General features: G+C 38.2%; 1 protein-coding gene across 11 annotated transcripts in view; it reads right to left on the reverse strand.

Moving 5' to 3' along the window:
• CACNA2D1 (calcium voltage-gated channel auxiliary subunit alpha2delta 1) overlaps positions 1-11,067 on the reverse strand; it is a 364,967-nt gene extending 353,900 nt beyond the window's left edge. For 4 of the 11 annotated variants that reach the window (XM_032107946.1, XM_032107943.1, XM_032107944.1 and 1 more), the window contains exon 1: positions 10,366-11,062. In XM_032107946.1, the coding sequence (XP_031963837.1) occupies positions 10,366-10,460 (95 nt within the window). In that variant the 5' untranslated portion in view covers positions 10,461-11,062. Of the gene's footprint in view, positions 1-10,365 lie in introns of all 11 variants that reach the window. The other 7 variants (XM_032107940.1, XM_032107945.1, XM_032107939.1 and 4 more) reach the window with 3 other exon arrangements.
• Positions 11,068-25,340: the final 14,273 nt, after the last annotated feature.

Raw genomic sequence — 25,340 nt, forward strand, 5'->3', positions numbered from 1 at the left:
TTTATGTGGATTCATCTTTGCACTCAGGATTTAAATGATACAGGACTGATATTCATTATGCTGAAATTACACTGGTGCAAAGAAGGATGAAATTGGGCACCCGACCATTTCCAAAGACATTTAGAGTGTATCCTAGACATACTCTTAGTCATGCACAAATCCCTCATGTATTTCTAATCAGTCAAAAGAGACCACATTCCGCCTTCAATTACCACAAACCTTTTCCCCGTGTGTATATTATGCCGAAATCTCCTTAAGACATGTTCCTGCACATATTAGTGATTCTCTCCCAGCTTATATATCTACCACATAATCTAAAATATGTTCACAGCAGATAAAAAATTTAATCAAGAAGATGCTAAGGAAAAAAGTGCCTTGATAAATAACAACAACAACAACAAAAAAATAATAAAGGGGCTACACTTCTATTGCTACTGTCTGTAGCAAACAAAAATAATTGCTATGAAAACTGTGTTAATCTTGCTTGAAATCTGAAGAGTCTTGGTGATTGTCAGGTAATTAGCGATTGCTGGTGATCGTCATAAGCATGCTACTAGTCTGTAAACAGAAAAAAATATGTACTTTTCTTACCATCTTTCTTATAGAAACAGGACACCTTGCATTATTAAACACATTGATTCAAGCAGGATGATAATTTGGGTGTCATTCCCATTTTAGAAATGGAATAAAACCAGCAGTAACCTGTGCTGCAAAAGAAGCAACAGATCATGTTAATGAACTCGTGTCATGAGCCCTTGGCTAGTTTTCTATCTAACCATTGTCTCTTTTTCAAGTACAAAATATTCAGAGTACAAATTTCAGAAGGTCCCCAGATCCACAGCTCCCAGTGCTTTCCACAGTGGAAAAGGAATTGGCACGACTGGCAAAGGAGTGCAACGAGTGTGTGGCGTAGGCATGAGTCACATACTGGCTTCTCTTCATGATACTGTCTGCAGATTTTTGCTGACTCCTGTTAGTTTCTAAAAATGCTGTTAAACTTATGTTTTGCAATCTGTGTACATCCAAGAAGTACAGATCGTGGGGATTAATTTCTTCCAGATCCCCAGATCACAAGTTACCAAAAGAAGCAGATATAATGGTACCTTTTCTAAAAAGATTCTATTAAGAAACCACTTTGAGAACCAGGTAAACCGGAGGTATCATCCATCTAGGAAAGATTTGGTCATGCAAGTTTCTGAGGCAAAGTGGGAATATAGCAAACACACATCTTAATAAATTAGGTTTAACAGCTTAACAACATTTTTCAACTACAGAAGGCTTTAGAGGCATTAGCTAACAAATTAATCTTGACAATAAACCCTTGCCTGACTAAATGGTAAGACACTGAAGTTTCCTACTTTAATGAGAGAAATTAATATAGAAAACTAGGTACAAAACTTGAGAAATAAGGCAAGGTAGTTAAAGCAAGGCAGATAACAATAAAGAGAGGCATTTAATGATAAAAAGCTCAGCAACGGTACACACAATTCTGGATGTACATCATAGAAAACAAAATAAGAATATTTGTGATTAAATAAAGGTAAATTACAGAGTCTACTGCCTCTATTTTTTTGGTTTTTTTTTTTTTTTTTCTTTTTTTTTTTTTCTTTTTCTTTTTTCTTTTTTTTTTTCCAAAACTGGTGCCACTGAATTAATTTCTGAGAAAAGGCTCAGATCAAGAAATACTGAAATACTCCCTGCATTATGAAACACACACAGAGCTAATCAACGTAATGCAGGATACTTTCCACAGATGATGATGGTGCAAGAAGGTTCATTGCTCACTACACTTAGTTTCTGTCTCTACATGAATTATTCTTCACTTTGACCTGTCTTCAAAAAAAATCTAAAGTACTTTTTACACCCATACACAAAAATAATAAAATTACAAGCGAGGTTAACAGAAAAAATGGATGTTCAATAATATCTGCAGAAATTACTCTACTTACCAATGAATAGTATATTATTATGAATTATATTTTATTCTACTTAAATAAATTGCAAGAAAACTGCCATACACTGCAAAAAAAAGGAACTTCTGCATTAACATCTGCATGAGAAGCCACCACATTTCTGGAATAAACTCATAAAACATAGTTTTAAGGGCAGAGCATTCCCCAAATAAAGAGCATTGACTCCCAGTATAGGGTTGTATTTAGGATCCACAAGACTTCTAACAAATAGACTACCCCAATCCACACTGGGGGAAAATGATTACTGTGGGACTTCATTTACCCATTCACAAAATAAACCATTTTTATCACCTCTAGTCCACATCAGAACATTATTAACTAAAATTTGCCTTTTAGTGGACTGTTGTACTTAACCCTCCACACTTTGACTGGTCTCATGGGACATTGGATCTATGTGTGCAGGACTGACCTGTAAGAGTCAAGGGAAGGAATAGTAAGAACCCTAACTTTGTAATTCACACTTCCTGTCATCTCTTTTTCATTACTCCTCTCCTTCCTGCAGTGTTGATAACACAATTCATCCATTCCAGACTTCAATAATCTTCGACAGAACAGCTCCTGTGACTCAGTTCCCTCCTATAGAAAAGGTCTGAATTTCTGATCAAGAGTCAACATATACCTAGTGTGGCAAATTTCTGCTCATTTCAAGAATGAACAAAACTTCCCTTTTACTTCTTTAAGACCACCTTAGTGTATAAAGAAAAACACAGCATGGTATTAATAATGACAATTGAGAAAAGTGGCATGACTTGATTTACATTTTAGAACTGGCACCCCCCTTAGCCACAGAACTTTTGTAACTTTATTTTTATGCCTACCTGAAAGAATATTTATTCCACGCTATCACAATATAATAAAAATCCCAGTAAAGATAAGGGCAGGAGAGATATCACTGGGGAACATTTTAAGCTTCTAGACCAGTCTGGTGGGAACCTCAACAGGGACAATAGGAGCACTTCAGTTCAAATACTGTTTGGATGAATCAAGTCTAGCTTTTCTCTTTTAAATAAAAATTAACAAAATTTATCACCTGATTCCTACAAAAACTAGACTGTGGACTCAGCAACTCCTTTGTGTTCTTATTTACTTCTCAAATCATGTCAAAAGTGAATAAGATTTTATTATAATGAATAAATTTGAGAGACTTTGCTCACAGATTTGAACTGAAGCATTTTATGCTGAAAAAAGGACCACTAATCCAATGTTACACTACATCCATGTCACATCTAATAAAGGCTGTGCAAAAATGATTCTTAGTTCATATGGTCCATAGGACTTTTTTTTTTTTTTTTTTAATCTTATTTCTGCATTTCTGGCTGAATATTCATGGTCCTGGAGAAACAAAGGAAAATTCAAAAAAGAAAAATTTTTAAATCACTATGTAGAATATCTGTTACAAAATCAGACTATAGTTACCCTATCCAACCCTAAAATGAGAGGGATTGAGAATGTAATTTAAGGAGGGTGAAAATCAAATAAATCACTTTTTGTAATAGTCAGCAATATTACAACTTCACATTCACATTCCATGGTTATTTCAGGCCTGCCTCAGATTTAAAAAAAAGACTGATTTTGAATTACTGTAATTATCTGCAAAAGCTTGCTGATTTGTTGATGCAAAATAATGTCAATCATTTTCATAAACTTGTTAGAAACTTTGTAAATAAATAGGAAAAACTATACAAGGAACAGAAATTCACTCTTTGTCATCAGTTTGCTGTTGGCATGCAGAGAAAGGTCTTGTAAGGAGGGACATAAGCAAAAACCATGGTCCTATCCCTACCATCATTAGTGTAACATTCACAAACAGTGAGCCATATTCTTGTCACAGGGTGGCTGTGAAAGAGAGAGTCTATCTTACGTTTCACCCTGAAGACTTACTAAGTCTGGAAGGAAGGATGAAAGGAGGGAAGATGTGAAACACTGAGTTTGCTTAGAAGCAGAGTAGGTCAAAAAATAGTTTGGAAAGCAGTGGAGAAGGAAAAGAAAAATCCCTCTTCAGCTGAATAGCTGCAGGCACATGCCATTAATTTCAGTTATTAAAAAGTGCTGAAGTGTATTTTGAAAATCTTCACTCTTGCACAGATTCTTCTGAGAGTATCAATGGAACTTTATTCATTCCAGGGTATAAGCAGCAGAGTCTGGCCCTAAATTGAGAATATACAATCCATGAACATTACTGAAGTAGAAGTGCAGTTGACAGTAATTTCACTATCAGTGTTATATATTTCCAACTTAAAGGTGAGCCACTCCTGCAGCACTACTGCGTGCATTCCACACTACCGTGTAACATAAAAGTCATATTCTGCAAACAATATTGAATCCAGTTCTCTTTTACTATTGGAAATCAGGAGGGCAAGAAGAATCATAACTCCCCCTAACAGCAATGACCAATTTGCTACAGTAGGCAATGGCACAACTGATGCAAAATTTGGCTCTTGGTCTGAACCTACAGAACAGAGCATTGCCCTATGCATATTTGAGGAAAGTTGAGTGGGATCAGGCTCTTTAATAGATCCAGTAAGACAGATAAATCAGAGCTGTAATTTCAAATGCAAATCATTTAAGTATACATTGATACCTGTCCTGCAGCAGCTGTAGGGGGAATGAAAAAGCTGATGCAGGAATGGGCTAAGAGTGATCTAAGACAGAACACACATGCGCTGCCCAGGGCTGGGGACACAAATGCAATTATTGTTTTGTACTTCTTATTTTCTGTGCATTTTCAAGGTGCTAGCTATGTTTTTCTTTACCAGAACTCTGAGGACACTGAGATGTCATTCTTTATATCAAGAAGTCTGATACGGCATTTTTAAAAGACAAAAATTAATTATGGCATCTGGCTTTACCAAATTGTAGCTATGGTCCAGTAATTTTATTCCAGTGTTGTTTTCTGGTAAATCTTTTCTTCTATTCAAGGAAATTTGTTAACAAGGCACTAGAAAACAACATTTTCTGCCATCAAAAATATAACCTTTTGTCACAAAGGTGTTTATAAGCACTCTAAACACAACATGCAGCTTAAGCATAGGGAATCAAAAGCCCGGGTACTGCTGCAAAGAAGTACAAAACAGTCTGGGGCTCAATTCTACTTCAGCTATGGTCAGCAACAGAGAGAATGAGTCATTCTTCTCTACTAAAATGCTTCTAAACTGCAATCCCTATCGTACAGATGTTTAAGTCAAACATTGGTCTAGAAGATACTACCTTGGATACGGGATTCTCGAAGAAGGCAAGAAAGGATCAAGGCACAAACATGTCAGTTACCAGTGGGCAGCTAGAGTCTGGGTTGTTCCTTTGTTACAAAACATTAAAGCAGAAAGATTTTGACCATGCTTCCATCAATTTCAAATACTCTGCTAGATAAATATTTTTAAGATCTCTACAACAGGCCTTCTATTTAACAATGAATACATTTCAGGCTAATGTGCTGCCAAGCTCCAGCTCTCTTTCTAGCAGCTGAATTCTTGGATAAAGTCATTTTGCAGGGTATGAGCAATGCAGTTCTGAAAATAGCATCACTGCAAAATGAAAGATGGCAAGAACCTCTATAATGCTGATTTATTTCAATGAAATTTCATCTTTTATGATTAGTATCTATTTTGATGTTTTCAGCTGAATTTTCATACTCAATAAAATGTAAATCTATAGAATTTGTAAATTCTGAGGCTTCAGTATAAATACCCAGGAGGGAAACAAATAAAAAAAATTGTCCATTCAGAATTTACATCATAAAATATGTAAAACAGAAAAATGTTTTGTAAATTCAAATAATTTGCATTTATCATCACCACATGTACAGGGACATTAAAAAAAATAATAATAACAACCCCCCCCCACCACACAATCAAAAAAATCCCACCAAAACACCCAAATAAACACCACCAATCAACAAGCTGTTTCACACTTATTCTAAGTATGTTTCCACTAGAAGAATGGAATGGAGCAACACTCTTTAAAATATCAGTGGTTTAAGCATCTTGCATAATGCTCAGCATTTAGACGTGTGCTGCTGAGAGAACACTAAGAGGTGATATTGCACTTCCCTGATTCTAAGTAGATTACATCTTTTGGCTCTCTTTCAAATTCACTGATATGAAGGTACACTTTAGTACTTTATTTTTTTCCTAATAGTGAATATTTTTAAATAGGTTGAGAAAAGAAAAAATTCAAATGAGAAAGAGTCTGATATTTTATAATCCATTAATATAGTAGTCTTTTCTAATTAACATCAGCAGTTAAACTGACATACTTCTATCACAGACCTTAAGCTATAAATGGGATTTTACGCATATGAGAGGTGTCAAAATCCCTAAGTCTGACAGTAGAAACAGCTGAAAAGAAAACATCATAAATGTCATCTATCTACCTTTGGTCACTGGTGCCATACAGAAAGTGATGCTGAGTACCAAGCCCAGCCACATTCTCAGCAGGACCTACACTTGTTAGGTCCACGTGCAGAAGCCAAAAATATGAATGTCCCAGTTGTAAAAGCCCTAATTCATATGACTCATATAGACTTCCCTGAGTTGTCCTAATGACACCAAAACAGTAAAGATGATTCATGCAAGCAAAAAATGGGAATACACAACTTCTTTTCTAAAAATGTCCTGTCTGCATACATATAGATATACGTTTCTATGTATACTATTTTTATCTTTTTTATATTTTTATCCACCGATGTTTTACACCAATTTATCTAAGTGGCAGATCTGTCTTGAATATAATATATAATGTAATACATACATACAGAAGAAGTGACTGAGGAGGAAAAAATGTTATAAGATAAAGGAAAGACAGAAAAGGAGTGGCAGAGGAAACTTGGCGGGGGGGGGAATAAAAAGAACAGACGTTAAGATATATCCACAACTATGTAGTAATTACAGAAACAGTCCCATTGATTTTGAAAGGCTTCATCTGTAGGTTTAAAAAAATTAAAATATGTTTCGTTTGTTTGTTTGTTTTTTTCTTTTTTAATCAGTACAAACAGGTTTATTATCAGAAAGGAGAAGTTGTATCTTTATGTAGTACATTACTACGAGCAACAATATCAACACATGCTGTGCCAAAAAGATACTTAGGAATTACAAGGTATACTTAAAGTCAAGTCTGTCTTCATGCAGTATAGAGAAACAGAAATAAATGGAGTTTTCTGCTACCGTTATCAGGAAACATACAAACCTTGTATATTTAATAGAATTTTTTTTCTGAAGTCTGTACAGATGTGAATATATATGGCTATAAAGAAAGAAGTGCTTTGCATACTGTGATAGCAGTAGTGTGGTTATAGTGCCAGGAGTACTGTATACAATATCCTCATCTAAGTGCAAAATATCTGCTGTGTTGCATGTGTAATTGAAGGACTTGGATTTGCTGTGTTAAAAGTAAGAACATGGTATCTTGCACCAACAGACAGATCCCTAATACATGACACAATTAATATATTTATATGGAATGCAATATGCATCAATCAGCAGCTAAGCCTGATAGCTCAGGTCAAGACACAATTACTACTATACTTAAATTGTTTATTAAAGGAAAGTCATCACTATTTGCAGTGAAATATTTCAACACTGGAAGCAAGGAATGCAATATCACCTGATCAGATTTTCAATGAAAAATTAATGCTACCATTTCATAAAACACAAACCTTCACCTGAAATTCTCTATATTTTGCTGTGTAAATATATCAGGGTTTTTTTGCCTTATCAGAGAACTAAAATTAAAAAAAAAAAACTGAGATTCTATCAAACAGGCATTGCATAAACGTTCAGCATTTCTTGCTAAGAATACTACATGCTTGTATATTATTGTATTGGTGATAGGGACTTCTGAATGTTTTAGTAAAAGTACATGTAAAATATTTATTAATGCAGAAGAAACAGATGACTGCAAGAAAAGTGATTGCACAAAAATGAGTTGTTGAAGAAATCATATACTCTATAGCCCTGAATATGCACATTTTTCACACAACAGCTGGGAAATCCTGCTTCCTCAGACCAACTTTTTAACTAAGAGAAAAAAGAGGTTGAAAATAATGGGGAGAAAGCAGGTAGCTAAGTACATAATATCAGCAAACCTCCAGTTCTTCAATTATTCATATCCTTTCTTTTCTTTATTCTCCTCTCCCATGGTTTTTTTATTCCTATTTTTAATATTCTTAATATATAATATCTTTTACATTAAGAGCATTTGCGTCACTTCTCTTTGTTCTTCCCCATTTGTAATTTTTAGTAGGAAATGAAACACTGCTGTCAAGTCTTAAAAAAAGAATAGAAAAAATGTTCCCCTGCACCTGTTACATCATTACTTTTTGCTAAGCAGCTCTCCATGCATCAACCTGTTGTGTGCTGCCTTCTAAACAAACTAAGCCTTGCTTGCACTTTGGTTCCATTTCAAAAGGAAACAGTACTATGAAGGATGGACAGTCGCTATAGATTGTTTCTATGATATTTCAATGGAATAACAATGAGAAAAAAAGAGAGCCAACCGCAAGTAGATTGTGTAGGACATGGAAATGTTGATGACTAACATAATACTCTGAATTACTTTTTATAGGTATAGTTAAAGTTATATGTTTCACTGTCTTCAATCTAATATAATGACTGTCAATAAAGGTAAATTCTGAAAGGAATTAGCAAAAATAGATAGGGAGACAAAACCAGTTTTAAAAGAATACCACATATTCTTATGTCAAAAAGCAATCTGGACTTCTATTTGAAATTCTACATATTCTTTTTAGATAGTATTCTTTTAATTTCACTGGGTTCCAGTCTTCTTTCTCTTTTAAACTCAGAAAAATCCATATAAAAGATAAATTGTAATTAGTTGTGTATGATAACCTACCAGGTCAGTGAGAAACCGTAAATACCGGAGCTCAAAAAACCGTAAATACAGGAGCTCAAACACAAGAAAACAATGAATTAAAAAGCCCTGGGTTTGTATTTTGCTACACTTGCTTCTACATGGCACATCTTTATAAACTGTAACACAAGAATATTTTAAAAGGTAATTTCCCCTACAATGAAAGGCTCTATTTTTTCAACTTATTATATATATCAGGATATTAAGTGGTTATTCTACACTTATCTTTGTATTCCTTTCATTTAACAGTGCGAGCATCCCTTTAAGTCTTTCATAATGGAACCAATACTCAGAACTGAATCCAATTATAACAACAAACCAGCAGTACTAATTGGTGAAAATGCATTGCTCGTAGTTACTGTAACGCGTCCTTCTGCCCAGGATGAACGACACCAATAAATTCTACCCGGTGTTAAACAATAAGGAAAGACTACCATTAGCACTGTTTTTCTTATGTAAAATGTATTAAAGTGAGTCATCCACTTAAAAGTTACCTACTGGTAGCTTTAACCCAGATTCGGGGACTAAGGTAAGTGCTTGAAAAAGCCAACCAAACAAAAAGAATATAAAAATAATGAGGTGAGAGAGAAGAAAAGGAAGAAAGCACGATCACATAGTGCTTTGTCGTGTTGGTTTTTTTTTTTTTTTTCTCCTATCTGTAGGCGAATCTTCAATATGATGCATTGGCTTCCTTTTGCCTTTCATTTATTGCATCATTATTATTTGATCTTTGCACTGCTCTGGGCAACACTTTCGTGCTAATAATTCTGCAGTGCTTTAAAGATTTCTATCTCAGGGCCAGGCAAGGCACCGAGCTGCGTGCACCGCGAGCATCCTTCAGCTCTCGAGGAGGTATTTCTGAGAAGTAACGATCCGCAAGGCCAAGGCTGAAGAAAACAGTTCCTCAGCTGTGTGGTTTTAAGCGTGGCAGAGCCCCTCCGGTGGGACCCACGCGTGCGCACCCGCGGACCCACAGCAGCCCCGAGCCCCCGCGGGTGCGCTGGAGCCCGGCCAGGCAGGAGGGAGCCGGAGCTCGGGCTCGGAACTCCCAGCCATGCCCGCCTGCCCGCTTCCCACGCCGGCCGCGGAAAGGCAACGAAATCCGCCTTCTGCGTGGATTTTTACTAAAATTGCGAAAGTTTTCAGGGTTTTTTGTAAACAGTGTTGAAACTCCATCCAGGCTGGAATAACCTCTGTTGGGAGGAAGGGGCGGACTCTGTGTAACTCGAAACTTTCTTCTCGGCAAGGATGACCTGACGGGGTCTATTTGGGAGCCGCTCCGGAGCGGGATTCCCAGGCGGAGCCTTTACCTCAAAAGTCCTGCCGCCGGCCTTCACCGGCGGGACCTTCTGCTACCCTGACTCTTTTCTAAGCAAAAGCTGCCGAAAACCTACAATTTTCCCCGATCGCCACTTTCCGCCCGGTCTAACTTGATTTCCCTTTGTATTGTCGCTGTCCCTGGAGCCGAGGAGCGCCCCCGCCCCGGCCGTGCCCCCGCCCCGGACCCCCAGATCCTGCCGGGACTTACGTGGTGGCCGAGGGGAAGGGTCCCTCCGAGGAGTGGTTCATCACAAGGGACTGGAAAAGTGTCAGGCTAAAGACCAGCAGCCAGCCAGCAGCCATCTTCCTGATCGAAGATCGATCCCCCTTCCCCAAGTCGGCGAGACGGCAATAATAATAAATTCAATTATCGTGTGTGTGGCGGTGCGGGGGGGCCGTGGTTCTTTAAAGCCTCCTCCGGTCCCCTCACCCGCCCCCTCGCAGGAGGCGCAGCCCAGAGATGCGCGGAGAAGCGGGAGCGCGGCCGAGGGTGGGGAGAAGGAGGAGGAGAAACGATGGAGATCTGTGGGTGGAGTGGGGGAAGAGGCGAAACAGAGAAAAGAGAGAGAGCGAGAGATACTCCACTCTCTGCTACTCCAGCAGCAGCTCCAGCTTCATCTGATCCGCCGCCATCAGCGCTACTTTTGCAACAGATCCTACTCTGCCTGTGTGTGCGCGCGTCCTTCCCTGATTTATTCCACTGATTGCAGAGCAGAAAGAGGAGGAGAGAGGCAGGCGGGGTGGCGGCTCCTGAAAGAAGAAGAGGGAAGCAGGGGAGAGAGTTGGAGACGCGCAGATCGCTGCCGGCTCCTGCCTTGCCTGCCGGCAGCGGGGAAAGTCGGGGCGCGGAGCGGGGGCGGGCGCCGGGCCCTGCGGCGGCCGCGCTCCATACAAGGCGCCCAGGAACTCCCGGCCGGGCCGCCCCGGGGCCGCGCTGCCGCCGCCCCGCCCCGCCCCGCGCCGCTCCGCGCAGCCCGCACGCTATTTTTAAAACAGCTTCGTGCCTTATTTTAATTCCAGCCCCCTCCTCCCCTCTCGGCGGCGGCAGCAGCAGCAGCCGCACACAGCCCGTGTGCCACCAGTCTGGGCTGCGATTTAAATAGAAATCTTATGGATGTGTCTATAAATGCCGCTCTCCCCGCGGCCGGCTGGAGCAGCGCCGCTCAGCCCCGCGGAGCCAGCCCGGCCCCCGCGCCGTCGCCCCCGCCCTTTGCAGCGTCCCGGGCCCGCAGGGTCCCTGAGCGCCTCTGGGAAGCGGCCCCGGGGGCACGGCCGGGAGTCTTCGGGCTTCATCCCCGCCCCGCCGCATCGCTAACCCAGATACTCATTTCAGATCCCTCTGGAAATTCAGAGGACGCATTCCCTCTCCCCTCCTTTCGTTTACCTATGTTCACGCACACCAGTCTCTGTGGCAACTATACGTTCTCAGTAAAAATGCAGAAAGTAATCCAGGGAAATATTTCTTAGCTTATTTGCTAAAGCATTTAAAAGTTCAGTGACAAATTTGATTTTCTTTTCTATCTGTGGGTTGGTTTTATTTGTTTGTTTTTATTTTTTTTTCTTTTTACGTGTTTATATATTTATATTTGAATATATTTATTTGGTTCAACAGGTGAAAATGAAAGAGCAGACCCAGTATTCATGCTGTCGTCACGTTCTTTTGTATTTAAGGATACCATAATCTTGAATGTATTAACTCACAACAATTTCTATAAAGCAGGAAAGTGCTCATCTCTATTTTAAAGGTGGCAAAGGGATCAAAACTGAGATGCACAAATGAAGAATTGAGCGTTCACATTGCCTAGGCTCAAAGCCAGCACGATATTTCAGTTGCAATCTGTAAAGAGTGCAGTCACTCATCTACATTGTTTCTGGATTGGAGCTGGCACTTGGGAGATGGTGGGAAGAACTCCCAGTTGTCTTCACCTATCCACCTACCTATAGGTACGTAGGATTCAGGGTTTGGATGCAAGTCTGAAATAGCATTTTCTAAAATGATTCTGCAGCCTTTAGACTCAAACCATCTGAAAAGTATCTATAGCCCAGCTTCTGTAGGTCTCCATAGGCCTTACAGTTTTGCCACATGAAGGGGCAGTGCTGCTCACCTGAGTACCTCTGCTTCCACACAGGGATGTCAGGGTAACAGCAGAGTCATGGCCCTGTGACACAAAAGTCCTGCTTCCCATGGGATGTATCGTGAGGAGATCTGGGGTAGAAAGATGTTGGGGAGTGGCATTAAAGGTTTGGAGAAATGCACAGAAGAAAGGGGGTGGAAATGTGAACTAGTACAGGTTGCACAAGACCATGACAAATTTACTTCTTAGGGTGTAACTTAAGGCATCTCCTCATTCTTGGGCTCTCACACTGAGAGTACCATTATCAGCATCAAGTTAACATTAATTCAGTTATGAACATGAATATTGGACAAAAATATTGATTCTGCTCCTTGATAGGACTCTGAAATTTGGCTCAAGTTCATGCCTAAATTCTGCTGAGTTACCAGGAACCAGATGTTCTTCAGTTAGTTGTGCCCCAAAACACCTACAGTTTTGCAGTGGGCAACATAGTAATGGACTGGCAACACCCCTCCAGAATAAAAAGGAATGCCCCACTTGTCTCCTTCCCTACCTGCAGGATCGAACATATGTCCATTTCTTCTCTTCTCAGCAGGAAAGTGTTCATATTAAGTTCGCAGCAGTGCTGCCCCCAAGGGTCTGTTCAGCAAGCTGTGGGCACTGAGCTGGGAAAGAGATGCTCTCCCAGTGGAGAACCCACTGGAGTGGGCAAGCAGAAAAGTACTCACATGTTGGTCTGGGAAGGAGAGAGTACAAGTAACTATGCAAACATAACCTACTGAAACACTGGTTTCAGTAGGTGAGAATAAGCAAGACCACCCTTACTCACATGTACCATTTAAATATAATGTAAAGGAGACCAGAAAATCAGAGAGTGAAAATGTGAAATAATAAATAGATAAGTACAGGGTTACACAAGAATATTTCTTCCATTGTTAGTATAATTTTGTGTAAGCCTACACTTCAGATGCTTATAGAGGTCCTTAGGGCAGTAATTATAGCTGCTAGTAGTTCCAACAACAGTAACACGTGGCTAGCAATGGAACTGTGCAATGCATGGTCGGGTTGACACCCCACCTAGTGCTGTAAGGTCTGGATTGTGATGGTTTTGTCAGTACTAATACACAGAACAATGGCTGAAAGGTGGAAAAGATTCTACACAAAATACTGCTATGATTTAATAGAGAAGTGTTCAAAGCTTCCAATCTACTGTGCTATGTTCAACTATATAACAAGACCCTTTGCAAGGTAATCTACTGTGAACAGTGTAAGTGAATGCCTGTGGAGCTTACTGAAACTCAGGGATGAAAGAGAAGTTGTCTATATGTGGCTCTAGCATGGAGGAGAAACACACAGGTTAGCTCCAAACAAGCTGGATGAGCTGTAGAGGAGCAGCGAGAGCTGGAAAATGGAGCTTGACAAGGGCTATGTGGTGCTCTGGAAAGATCTGTGATAGACAACTCAAGATCAACCCGCAAGCTTCACAGGATTTACAAGCAAACTTGAACTGGAGCCCAGTTTTGAGAAAAGGTGGAAACAAATAACAAATAAATTTCCTGTAAAATTAAGTGAGGCTGGAAGTCAGGTTTTGAAGTTTTGCCTTTTTTCCGAATCTGAAACTCAGGAATCCAATGCCAGCCTGAAGCATGGGGAAAAAAAGAAAGGAGGACTTAATCCATGAGCAATTTGTTATTTACTAATCACCCAGTCTTTGGTTCATCTATTTATTTATGGCCTGAAAATTCATTAATTTTTCAGGTATTTAATAAAGATGCAGAAAGTTTAGAGATGGTGACCACATCCTACAGCTGTGTATGGATATGAGTAATAAGCCTCAAATGAGTTTTCACTACCTTCAACAAGAAAGTGTGATTGACTTAAAACATAAAACCATCAAAGTTAAATTTCTTGGTATGTCTTCACCCTCCCATAATGCAGAAAAAAGAAGCACAAATGTAGTTTCATCTTGAAGTTTTAAAAAGCCACTTAACTTTTAAAAAAGTCTCCTAAACAATTGATTTCTTTATATTTGCTGATTAAACTATTTCCTTACATAGTCACTGTTTTAAATACATGGCTTGTACTTCACAGTAACATTGCAGGAACTCTTATAATTTATCTGCTTTGAGATTCCTAAAGATCTGTTACAGCTGACAAGTCTTTTTCTTTAAGCACTTGAATGACAAACAACGAAAGTAAATCTTTCTCCATTCTTACTTCACCTCATTGTAAATTTATTACCTGTCATATCTGACCAAGATCTTTCTGTGAAGGAGCAAGGGAGCGACAGGTATCGATATAATGAGGCATCTTACAGAAAGCTACTTGGTGGACTTGGCAGGGTTAGGCTTATGGTTGGACTCTCATCTTAAAGGTCCTTTCCAACCAAAAGTTTCTGTGATTCTATTCTATGATTCTACTGAAAGTACTGAGAATCTTTCAACTGACCATGGTAGTTCACATGTCAGAAAAAAAATTCCTATTGCAAAACTAAAAAATTTAATTTGCATCAAAGGCTTCTTCTCGGTTCATTTAATCAGTAGCAAGTATTAATTCATGATCAAGCCTTTCTCTTTTATTTCAATTTCTGGATATATAATTTATGTTCTCATATATTATTTACACCGTTGCAAATCTAGCATAAAAGACAAAAGAGCAGGGCCTTCTGTCTCTTAACCACCTTTTAAAAATCCAAATTTATTACATTAGCACCAGAATCAAAGTTTTATGCTTGCATATAAACTCATTATTCAGTAATCAGCATTGTCAGAAAACTTTTGAAACCAGTGACAGGTTAAGACAATATCTGCAGTGATTGTAGCACTTGTGTGAATAGATGGGACACAGTTACCAAGCACTGTAAGTGTCTTTTGTGGGGCCATTATAGGCAATAAATCTGCACTGGCTTTATTCTTGCTGGCCCTGATCAGCACTGTGCTGAGCACATTCCTCCTTTGTGCTTGGTGTAACACATACTTTGCTAGATGGAACCCCCGGATGTTACTGGGTTCAGCCAAAATGTGCATGCTGAAATACAGCAAAAAGTGTGACAAGGTCTGCGTGCATGACCCTGGAGAAAGGTCTAAAGCACAAGTCTGATGAGGAGCAGATGAGGGAGCTGGGGGTGTTTATCCAGGAGAAAAGGAGGCTCAGGGGAGACCTTATCACTCTCTTCAACTGCCTGAAAAGAGGCTGTAGAAAGGTGATGCTCGGTCTCTTCTCATGAGTAATGAGTAATAGAACAAGCAGAAATGGCCTCAAGTTTCACCAGGGAAGGTTTAGATGGGAAATTAGAAAAAAACTGCTCATGGAAAGGATTGTCAAGTGCTGGAACAGACAGCCCAGTGAAGTGGTTGAGTCACCACACCTGGACGTATTTAAAAGGTGTGTGGATTTGTCACTTAGGGACATGGTTTAGGGGTGGACTTGGCAGTGCTGGGCTAGCAATTGAACTATAGAATCTTAAAAATCTTTTCCAACCTAAATGATTCTGTGGTTCTGTAGTTCTGTGATAATCAATGCCACATACCAAAATACTATTTTCTTCCTGGCATGTCATATCTTCTTTATGTCTGTGTTTTACATAGGGTAGGAGGGAGTAATCTTGCTGAATAGTTATTCTGTTTGCTGGTGCAGGACTGACTGGAGAGTGCAGGCAGCCTGATCTCAATTTCTAATTTTGGGGGTAAAAATGCTTTTATTGAAGTCTGCACCAGATGGAAATGCAGGATCCAGCCCATTGCAAGTGAGATGAATTGTTTTACATATTTGAATTTTATATAATTTATATTGCAAAAACTTTGTGACCCACATCCTGCAGCAAGATAATCAACACTGTTTTGTTCTCACCCTTGCTTTTGTTCATATTTGAGTAAACATGCTGGATCTGGTAGCAAAACTTTCACTATCTGACATGACTGTTTATGCTTTTCTTGTCATTGTCAGATTTGAGGAAAGCATTCATTCTAATTCTAGTCACTAGAGCAGGGCTCTATGCATTTTCACACTGGAAGGTTTTTTTTGTATGTTTGGGTTTTTTGACACTGCAGTTAAACCAACAATAATTTTAGGATAGTTTAATATTTAAACCTGGAATCCAGAACAATAAATATTGTCTCAGTGAATACCAAGAAAAATATTTTATAACAAAGTGCAAGTCTAAAACTTCATCCATGGTGCTGGTTTTGGTTGGTGTAGAGTTGTTTTTCTCCAGAGTAGCTAGTATGGGGCTTTGCTTTGGAATTATGTTGAAAACAGTGTTGATAACACAGGGATGTTTTAGTTATTGCTAAGCAGAACTTACACTGTAGCACTATATGGAGATAGTAGTTTGGTTTTGAAAGTCTCTGTGTTTGTTCTAGTATTATCATTAATATGTTTCTGAGTTTCAAAGGAAAATTGAGTTTTTTTGTTCATGAATCACTGTTATATTTCACAGTATAATGTAAAAGTGCTCATTGTAAATCTCATATTGATGTTGTGACACTATTCTCAGAAAACCATAAATGTCAGTAATCTTGCTGGGAAAAACCCTCAATTATAAATGTTAAACTGTGGTGTGTTCTGAACTTGTAAAGAAATATAACTTCTAAGAGCAGTCTTATACAAATAACATATGTTTTATACGGTTGAGATTGACACAATATTTTTGTACAACCTTGTCTATTTTCTATCCACTCCCTAATCTATTTTAACTTAGTTTATTCCATCCCTTCCACTGTTTTGAAGCATATACAGTTATTTCTTAAAACCAAATATATATATGTTTTTTTTCTTCTTTAACCTCATAAACCAGGCAATTTTCCCTGTTTTTTCACCCTGTGAGATACATTCTTACACCAGAAAATGCTTTTCTGAGTGTAAGGATAGGACTCTCCTGAAATATGGTCTCTTGCAACATTATAGGGCTAAAAAAGGGTACATTGACCCACTGGAGGGAGTGGAGAGGCACTCTGTGATGGCAACAGAATAATCACAGCAAACCACTATCAGCAAAATGGAATGAAGCCATCTCAACATCTCATACTTACTTAATCCATCTAACCTAATTAACCAGGTGGTTACAATACTGCATTCCGAAGTTATTGCTGAGATTTCACTGCAATATTCCTTCAAATATTGTGTGCTGTCATGCCATCCAGCCACAGATGCTACTTTTGGAAGTTCAACAGAGTAAGCTAAAGTTTAGTAGGAAGGTTGTATTTGACTCCCTTCTTTTGGAACACAGTTGCTGCTGTTCCCATTCTGCATTTGGTGAGATGCTCTTGGACTGCCTACAACAAGAAAAGGGTTTCTTTTTTTCTTATCCAGTCGTAGTCAATGGGCATAGACCAACACCTCCACAGAATCATTCATTATATCCTAAAATATAGGTTGTTGAGATGGTATTGGTATCCTGTTTGATTTGCTTTATAAACTAGTAGTGAATATAAAAATAACTTAGAAGGAATACTGGGCAGGGAGATGGAGAAAAAGTAAGAATGAATGATTACAGAGCAAAAATAAGACAAGAACAGGAAAGTTAATATCAAGAAGGAAGGTTATGCATGTGGAAATAAAGACATGCATATTATCTTCATTACATATCATAAAAGGAAAACAAAATTTTTGAAAGGAAATAGGTGAGGAAAAGTAAAGTGGAAATATGAGGAAGAAAAAATTCATTAGGAAGGTGAGACAGTAAAGGGAAGAAAAACTGTGTGCTAAGGAAGAGATGCCAGTAAGTAGGAGGGGTAACGCTTGGTGAGTGAGCTCACCAAGAGAAATATGGTCTACACATACTGATGTGCACTTGTCCATTCAGTTTTAAAAGATGGCAAAAAGAATGGCAAGAAGAAGTCAAGTCTTCATTATGCCAGGGGAGCACAGCACAGGCTGAGATGTCCTTGCCATGTGCTTGATCAGAGCCAGGTGGCCCCATTAGCTGGGGTCAGGCCCCATCTAATGTGCTTTGCTCCTAAGCAGAGATTATGAGCTCAGGTAACAAAGGCCATGTAGCTCCTGGCTTGGGAGAACAAGACGCAGCACTGACGTTCAGGGTGAAGGCAGAACTCCCTCCTGTATAACACAATACGCCTCAGTCTGATAAGACAGCTTCTGCTACACATTTTACACCAGCTGCAAAAATGATTTAAGGAAAATTTGAATCTTTTGTATACTAATATTTTCTAATGAGAGAGGCTAGTGGGATAGATGGTAGACTTTATGCCAAGTAGCCTTAAGAAATAATAAAATAACAAATAAATATTTATAATATTCTTTCTTCAGTAAAGCCTGAAGACAGATAAGTTCTCTCATCTCTTTCATGATTTATTAAAAATCTTCAATTGGCTGTTCTTAAAGAATTCCAATTTGACTTTTAAAGTGAAAAGTCAAAAGATAAAAGCATCTGTAGGTAAACCTCCACATCTGATCTGCCCATGTCTCTATAATTCAAATGAAGGAATGGATTTAAAAGTTACATTTCAAGCTTCTGCTCTCATTTCAGCAGCAAGTGAGATTTTTATGTTGTTCTATTTGAAAGGATAAAGTAATTTTTTTCCATTTGCCCATAGTATCTATATGGGTCTAATTCTTTCCAGAATCATGTGCCATTAAGCTATATAATAATGATGTAATTTATTTGTATGGGTTAATGCCTCTACAGTCCAAACTATTTCACAAGCCATACATCACTATGGTAATGTTAAGCCCCCTTCTTATAATTGGGTCTGTACAGGCTGCCATTCCATTCAAAGCAACACAGGGCAGATCTGCACAAACCACTCCAAATGCTGGAATTCATTGTGTTGTAGACTTCGTACTGCACTTACAGATGTTATTAATTACTGCTACTCTCTGTTTAATAGCTGTTTCCATAGTAACTATGATTTTTTTTTTAAGAGGGTGTGAAGGGAAGTAAGTTGAGTGGTTGTTTTGTTTGTTGTGGTTTTTTTTTTTTTTTTTGCTAAAAGGAGGACAAAGGCAGTCTGACTATATATACCTATATAAATATATATATAGGTATAAATCCCCAAACCCTAAGCAGTGCAAGATAAACAAAAATTAATGATGCAGAGGAACATGAATGTTTTCAGAAGATATCAAGCTACTTAAATGATCAATTACTTAAGTTAGCAATCTGCTCTCACTTGATCCTTTTAAGTTTAATCCTAGTTAGTGATTTTTGGCACAATCTAGAAAGTCCAGTGAAGTCAGAGTGCATGCAGTGCAAGCAAACAGGAATGTCTGTGTCCAGGATCACAGATTTACTAGACACAAACATGCTACCAACAATGCTGGCTTGGGTCTAAAAAGCTTAAAAACATAGATATCTATGAAGACTTAATAATAAACTTAATATCTTATGTGAATTTTAAATTAACCACATGACTGTGTATCCTGCACTTGAAATGCAGGAATAAAGCAAAGTATGTAGTGTATCAGCTAACACACCAAGTACCTGTTATCTTTAAGTCATCTCTGAATTCTGTCTCCATACAACATATGCTGTTGGTTAAGAAGTAATCTAAAAAGAGGTAGAATGTCCTGGTAACAGAAGATCTGGATAGTTTACTATGTACTCCCTACACATATCACAAGATAAAGTGAAAAAAAAGATTTGTAAATAAAGAATAAAATTACTGATAAATTAAAAATTATTGTCTCTTGAAACTACCGGGGGGAAAAGAGTAAGATTTATTTTGATATTTCGAGATGATACACTGAAATAACAGAAATATTTCCTTTTACAGTGCAGCATTTATCATATTCTAAACCTAAAATATCATATGAAAACTATAACAATCTGAGATTATTTCCATCAATAGCTATGATAGAAAACATGAGTTTAAATGCCCAGTTCTCCTTCCCTTGAGTACAGAAAACCTTTTGTTGGCTTTGAAATGCAGATGACTGACTCCAGGAGTACCACAAGAATTTTTCTTTTCTATGGAAGCTCATTGCCAAGTCCCATGTGCACCTGTCTGTGCTGTGTGAGTAAAATATAACCTTTTGAAGCAGATAAGCATTTGTCCCATGCACTGATGAAATCCTGGGTTCACAGTTTAAGTAGGTCAGAAGTGATGCCCATTTTGTGACTGATCTTCAGAAAGTACACAGCACCTCAGTTGCTTTTGTGTTAGTAGCCCGGTGTTTGAAATTGTCATCAAAACATCTACATAAAGCACACAGTAAATAAAAATAATTCAGGGTATAATAAATTAACTAAACATTAAAATAGAGTTATTAAAAAAAGGGGGGGGTCTCAATGTCTAAGAGGATAAATCTGGACTGATAGTTTTCCTTTTATAACACAAATCAGTGTTTTCCCTGTGAGCTGGGAAATTCCCATAGGACCTAAGAGCGTTCTGCCTCCCATACAACACTTTGCAGCAGAAATCCTCTTTGAGGAGAAGTTGCTCCCTGTAAGAGGCTACTGCTATTTCCTCATCTTCTGCCTTGGTCTGGATGCCCAGGCACAGCATCCTTGAGGCCAGCTGAGCCACAGCTTGCATGGTCTCCTGCAGAGGAGTCACTGCCGCACCTCCAGAGATTGACTGAGACCACACTGAGGTGCCTGCTAAGAAAAAGCAGCAGCTGTGCTAGATGGGATGAGTATTCCATGGAAATAGAGTTCCTTTGTTTCTTTTTCACTTTGGAAACTTCCTTTGCCCTTGACTAGGCCTTTCTTCTGGCCAATCTCCTGAAGTCTGTTTTCTAGGCATAAAAAGAGATGAGAGGAAGATCATTTTTGAAAACATGAAAAGTCTATGGGAGACATCAAGAGGAGGACATAACCTTGAGAGTACAGGGGTAAAGGAGGCAGAAAACCTAATGCAGGGTCAGAAAATTGAAAGGAAAAGGATTAATTAAAATATACTAAAGGAGTTTTGAAGATGAAAAAGGAATATAAGTGCTAAGTATTTGCCTTTGTAACAGAAGCTCTGCTGAAAATCAGCAGGGAAAGCATGGCTTTTATTTGAGTGGCAATTTGCATATTAATATTGTGATAGCATTATGCAATAGTATATAAGACAGATTGGGTAAATAGAGGCTGTGACCAAACATTTCAGCTTCTTCCCCATGTCTATTGAAAATAAAAACTGGCAGAATGTCAAACTGTAGGATTGTCCTTGATTTGTTTCCAGTAGAACATTAATTGATGTGTTCCCATGTTTTGATATGTGATTTACAAGCTCAATAACTCGACGGATGATTACAGCCAGGCAGGCAATCTGGATGCCAAGCCTCATTTCAGTGAACTGTCCTGGATATTTCACTCTGGAAATCATGGCTTTTAAAATGCGTGGGAAACAATATTAAGCAGTGGCAATCAACAGTGCAGTTTTCTCTTGGTGTAGCAGGAGGGATTATTTTGAAATAGCTAGTGCATCTGTTTGGTAGCTATTTTTTTCTTGAACTGGAAAAATCCACAATGTTTCAAACAAAATGCTTACAAAATACCCAGAAATGTAGAAAGTTTTTCAAAGAACATTAAAAAAACGAAAAATTATTTTTTTCAAAGCAACCAAAAGTAATTAAGAAGAATATGTACAACAGTAAAAAATAAATTAAAAAAAATTTCTTCCCATAGCTTGATTTGCAAAACTCTTGGTAACCCAGAAATTCTGAGCTATAGTTTCATCCCAATACAATCTACTTACTCAGCTGTGACCCCTAAATACCAAGGCTATAATGGTAACAGTGAAAAATTCAAGCTCATTATTATAATACCCCATGTTGCTAAAATACCATCAATCCATTTCACATTTCATCTCATTTTCTAATATGGTTTCATTTGGTGAAATCTGCTTAACAGGAAAAAAAATTGAGCTTTTTTTTTTTTTTTTAATAACTATTGTTAAATGAGTAAGAGAGAATTTGTGTTTCAAAGAGAAAGTACGGTGATTGTGTGATGTAGGTTTATTTGATTGAAAGCTACTTCCAGTACAGCAGATTTAAAGGTTAATATTTCAGCTCTCACATTAAAACCAGCTAGGAGATGGTGTAAGTATTGAAGAGCAGAGTACTAGAGGATGGGTAAGGCACAATAAACCTTTGCACAGTGAAAACTGGCACATGTTGGCCAAAAATCTGTGGAAGCAATCATCAGCAGCAAATTAGTGATATCAAAATGTTTAATATATTAAACCAACAAATTACAGTTTATTATTTCTTACATTGAATCTTCTGTCTGAAAACTGTGGATATGAAGATTTTGCTTTATCCAGTGTTTAGGAGAGCATCCCTCTTTTCAACTGTGCGATAAGTTGGCATTTCACTGGGTCCTGTGCCAGTGCCTTTCTCAGTTCAGCATCATCTTGGGATTCGTTGCACAGTTGCTGTTTCAGGAGACACTTATTTACTAGCACCTTTTGCAACAAGTGAAACTGCCTCTGTGCAGGAGGGAGATCAAGTCTATAACTTGTTATACAAACTCATTTAATTCATTCCTCATTGTAGTTCCTCATGACTGATTTTTCCACAAGAGTATTTAATGATGATAAGAATGCTTCTTCTTATATATACTTTCTTCTTTTTCATCCCTTGCTTTATCTATCAATTTTGCACTAGAAAGTGAAGCACCCCTTACTCCTCTGTGGTCAGGTGAGAAGAGTGGCCCTGCCTCAGGATTTTCAGTGCTACAGAAGATATGTGGAAGCAAAGTGGCTTCTTAGATGCTGAAAGAAGTTATGAGAGTATAAATAAGGAAAAGTAAACAGAAAGTAGGAGTGAATTTTAAGTGTGGCAAGAAGAACAGGACAACTCAAAAGAAGTCAAGTTTGGGAGGCAGGGTTTATAGGAAGAAGGTGAACCTTTGCAGATGTTTGGGGAGGAGAAAGGAGACCAAAGAGTTTGCAAGAGGAAACAGGAGGCTCTATCTTTCTCTGATAATTCTAGTAAGCCTATTGCTGTGTCTAAGAAATGAAGTGGCCTTACTTCCAGGTATTTAACTGGTCACTAGATATCTGTGAACTTCTTTATCCAGAGATGAGAACGGGTCTAGAAATATGGCTGCAGCCTTATGTACTCTAAGGGTCCAGCTTCCCAAAAGTAGAGTTTTCTTCTGTTTGTATCTAGCTCAGCAAATGAAGATACAAATAACCCAGAAAGTCATCCTGTGGCTTGGAGCATCCTGCCAACTAGAGATGATTAATTAATTTCTTCTAAATTCTGCTGTACAAAATGAGATGCTAGAAGTTAGCAAAACATGCTCAGAAAATGCAGTGTTGCTGAGGCCAGAAACTTTAAGAATAAAGTAACATTGCCAAAAATACCACTGATTTAAAACAAGCATCAGAAGTTTCACTGCTTTCATAAAACAGAGAGCAGAGGCATTTATGCAGTAAGGTTAAGGAAAAAGATGAAATAGCTATGATTATGTCATAGTTATGACACAGCCCTTCCACAAAAAATTACTTTATTTTGTGTTTCTGGCCTAATTTCTATAGATTCTAGATTTTGAAGGTAATTTGAGACATAGGAAAAAGTGTGATAGAATACAAAATGGGTTTACAAAGGCTTACTTGATCATGCTGGATTAAGATTCTATTTTCCTTTGATTTTCTGGACAAAGGAAATGAAATACATCTAATCTACTTAGACTTTTACAAAGCATCTGATACAATTCCACAAGGAAAATTATTAGCTAAATAGAGAAGTCAGGGATTAGCACAAGAATTTTAAAATGGGTAAGGAATAGACTTAAAAAAGTGTTCAAGTAAACTCTTGGTTAGACAATTGTCTTGAAAACTAGATTAGAGACATTTCATCTAACATTTTCATTAGCAATCTTGGCTCATGGTATGTGGTTGATCTGTTAAAATATAATGATGACACGAAGGAATTGCAGTATAGGGGAGGGCTAAACATCATATGGGAGGAAAAAGATGAATGATGATGGCAATAACAGAGTAAGAAGAAACTGATGACTTTAGGGACTAATAGGAAAAAATATTTGCTGCACGTGTTGGTTGTTTACACAATGACTATGATTCATTACTATTATGTAGGAAAAAGATAACCAAATATGATCCTCTAATCTGGTTGTGGTTCCTTGTATTGCTTTTATATTTTTATTGTTTTATGTTCTTCTGTATTGTTTCCTTCAGGGTAGGTTTAGATTAAATATTAGGAAAAGTTTCTTCAGTGAAAGAATGGTCGGGGGGCGGGGGTGAAATCACCATTCTTAGAGGTGCTCAAAAATTTTGTGGATGTGCCACTCAGGGACATGGTTTTGTGGTGAATGTGGTGGTGCTACATCGATAGCTGGACTCAAAGATCTTAGAAGTCTTCTCCCACTCAAATGATTCTGTGATTCTATAAAGCACTTGATTTTGGGCTGAGTGTGAAAAACTGTGATTTTGAACCCTGTTTCTTACATTCCCATTCATAAATAGCCTGTGAGAGCCCATCTTCATTGTGGAATACCCTTCTGGCCAACCATGTGAAACAAATAAATTCAGACTGGAACAAGGGGTAAGAAGGATTCCTGGGACTAAATGTACTTTGCTTTTATGAGCTGGGAGCAGATAAGGAGTATGCTCACCCTCTGAAATTGTAAGAGCAAACAGAAGAGAGACAAGACACATTTTAGCTAATGAATAATGCTGGTACAAGGATTAACAGGCACAAATTAGCCATGGTTATGTGTGAAGAGGAAAATCAAGACCATTAGAACAGTGAGAGCCTATAAGGGTAAAAAGGGAACATTTGTTTCTAGATCGTGAAACAGAAACAGCAGTGCCGCTTTGCCCAGATCAGGTTCTCAATTTTTATTTCTGCAGTGAGTATGCATTTCCCTTAACATCAATAACACCATTCTTCACTAACAGATTACTTTGCTAAGCCTGTCTGGGCTGCAGAAATTAAGCATCATTTCTCTTTTCACAGAGTTTGCATTTGCTGCTCCCTGACTACCCTCCAGTTTCTGTGTTTATGCTCTTTTTCACTGTGCTAGTTCACCCTTTTAGAGTTTCTCTCTGCTTCCTCATATGCCTTTCTCTTTTTTCTGCATGATAATTTTAGTCATCTTCATAGAATTAATTCTATTATTATTTTCTTTTTTTTTTCTTGTCTTCTTTTTTAGCCAAACCTTGCACCAAAGCAGTTGAAACACCATTTCTTG

This window comes from Corvus moneduloides, chromosome 4, assembly GCF_009650955.1.
Source record: "Corvus moneduloides isolate bCorMon1 chromosome 4, bCorMon1.pri, whole genome shotgun sequence".
NCBI classification, from domain to species: Eukaryota; Metazoa; Chordata; class Aves; order Passeriformes; family Corvidae; genus Corvus; species Corvus moneduloides.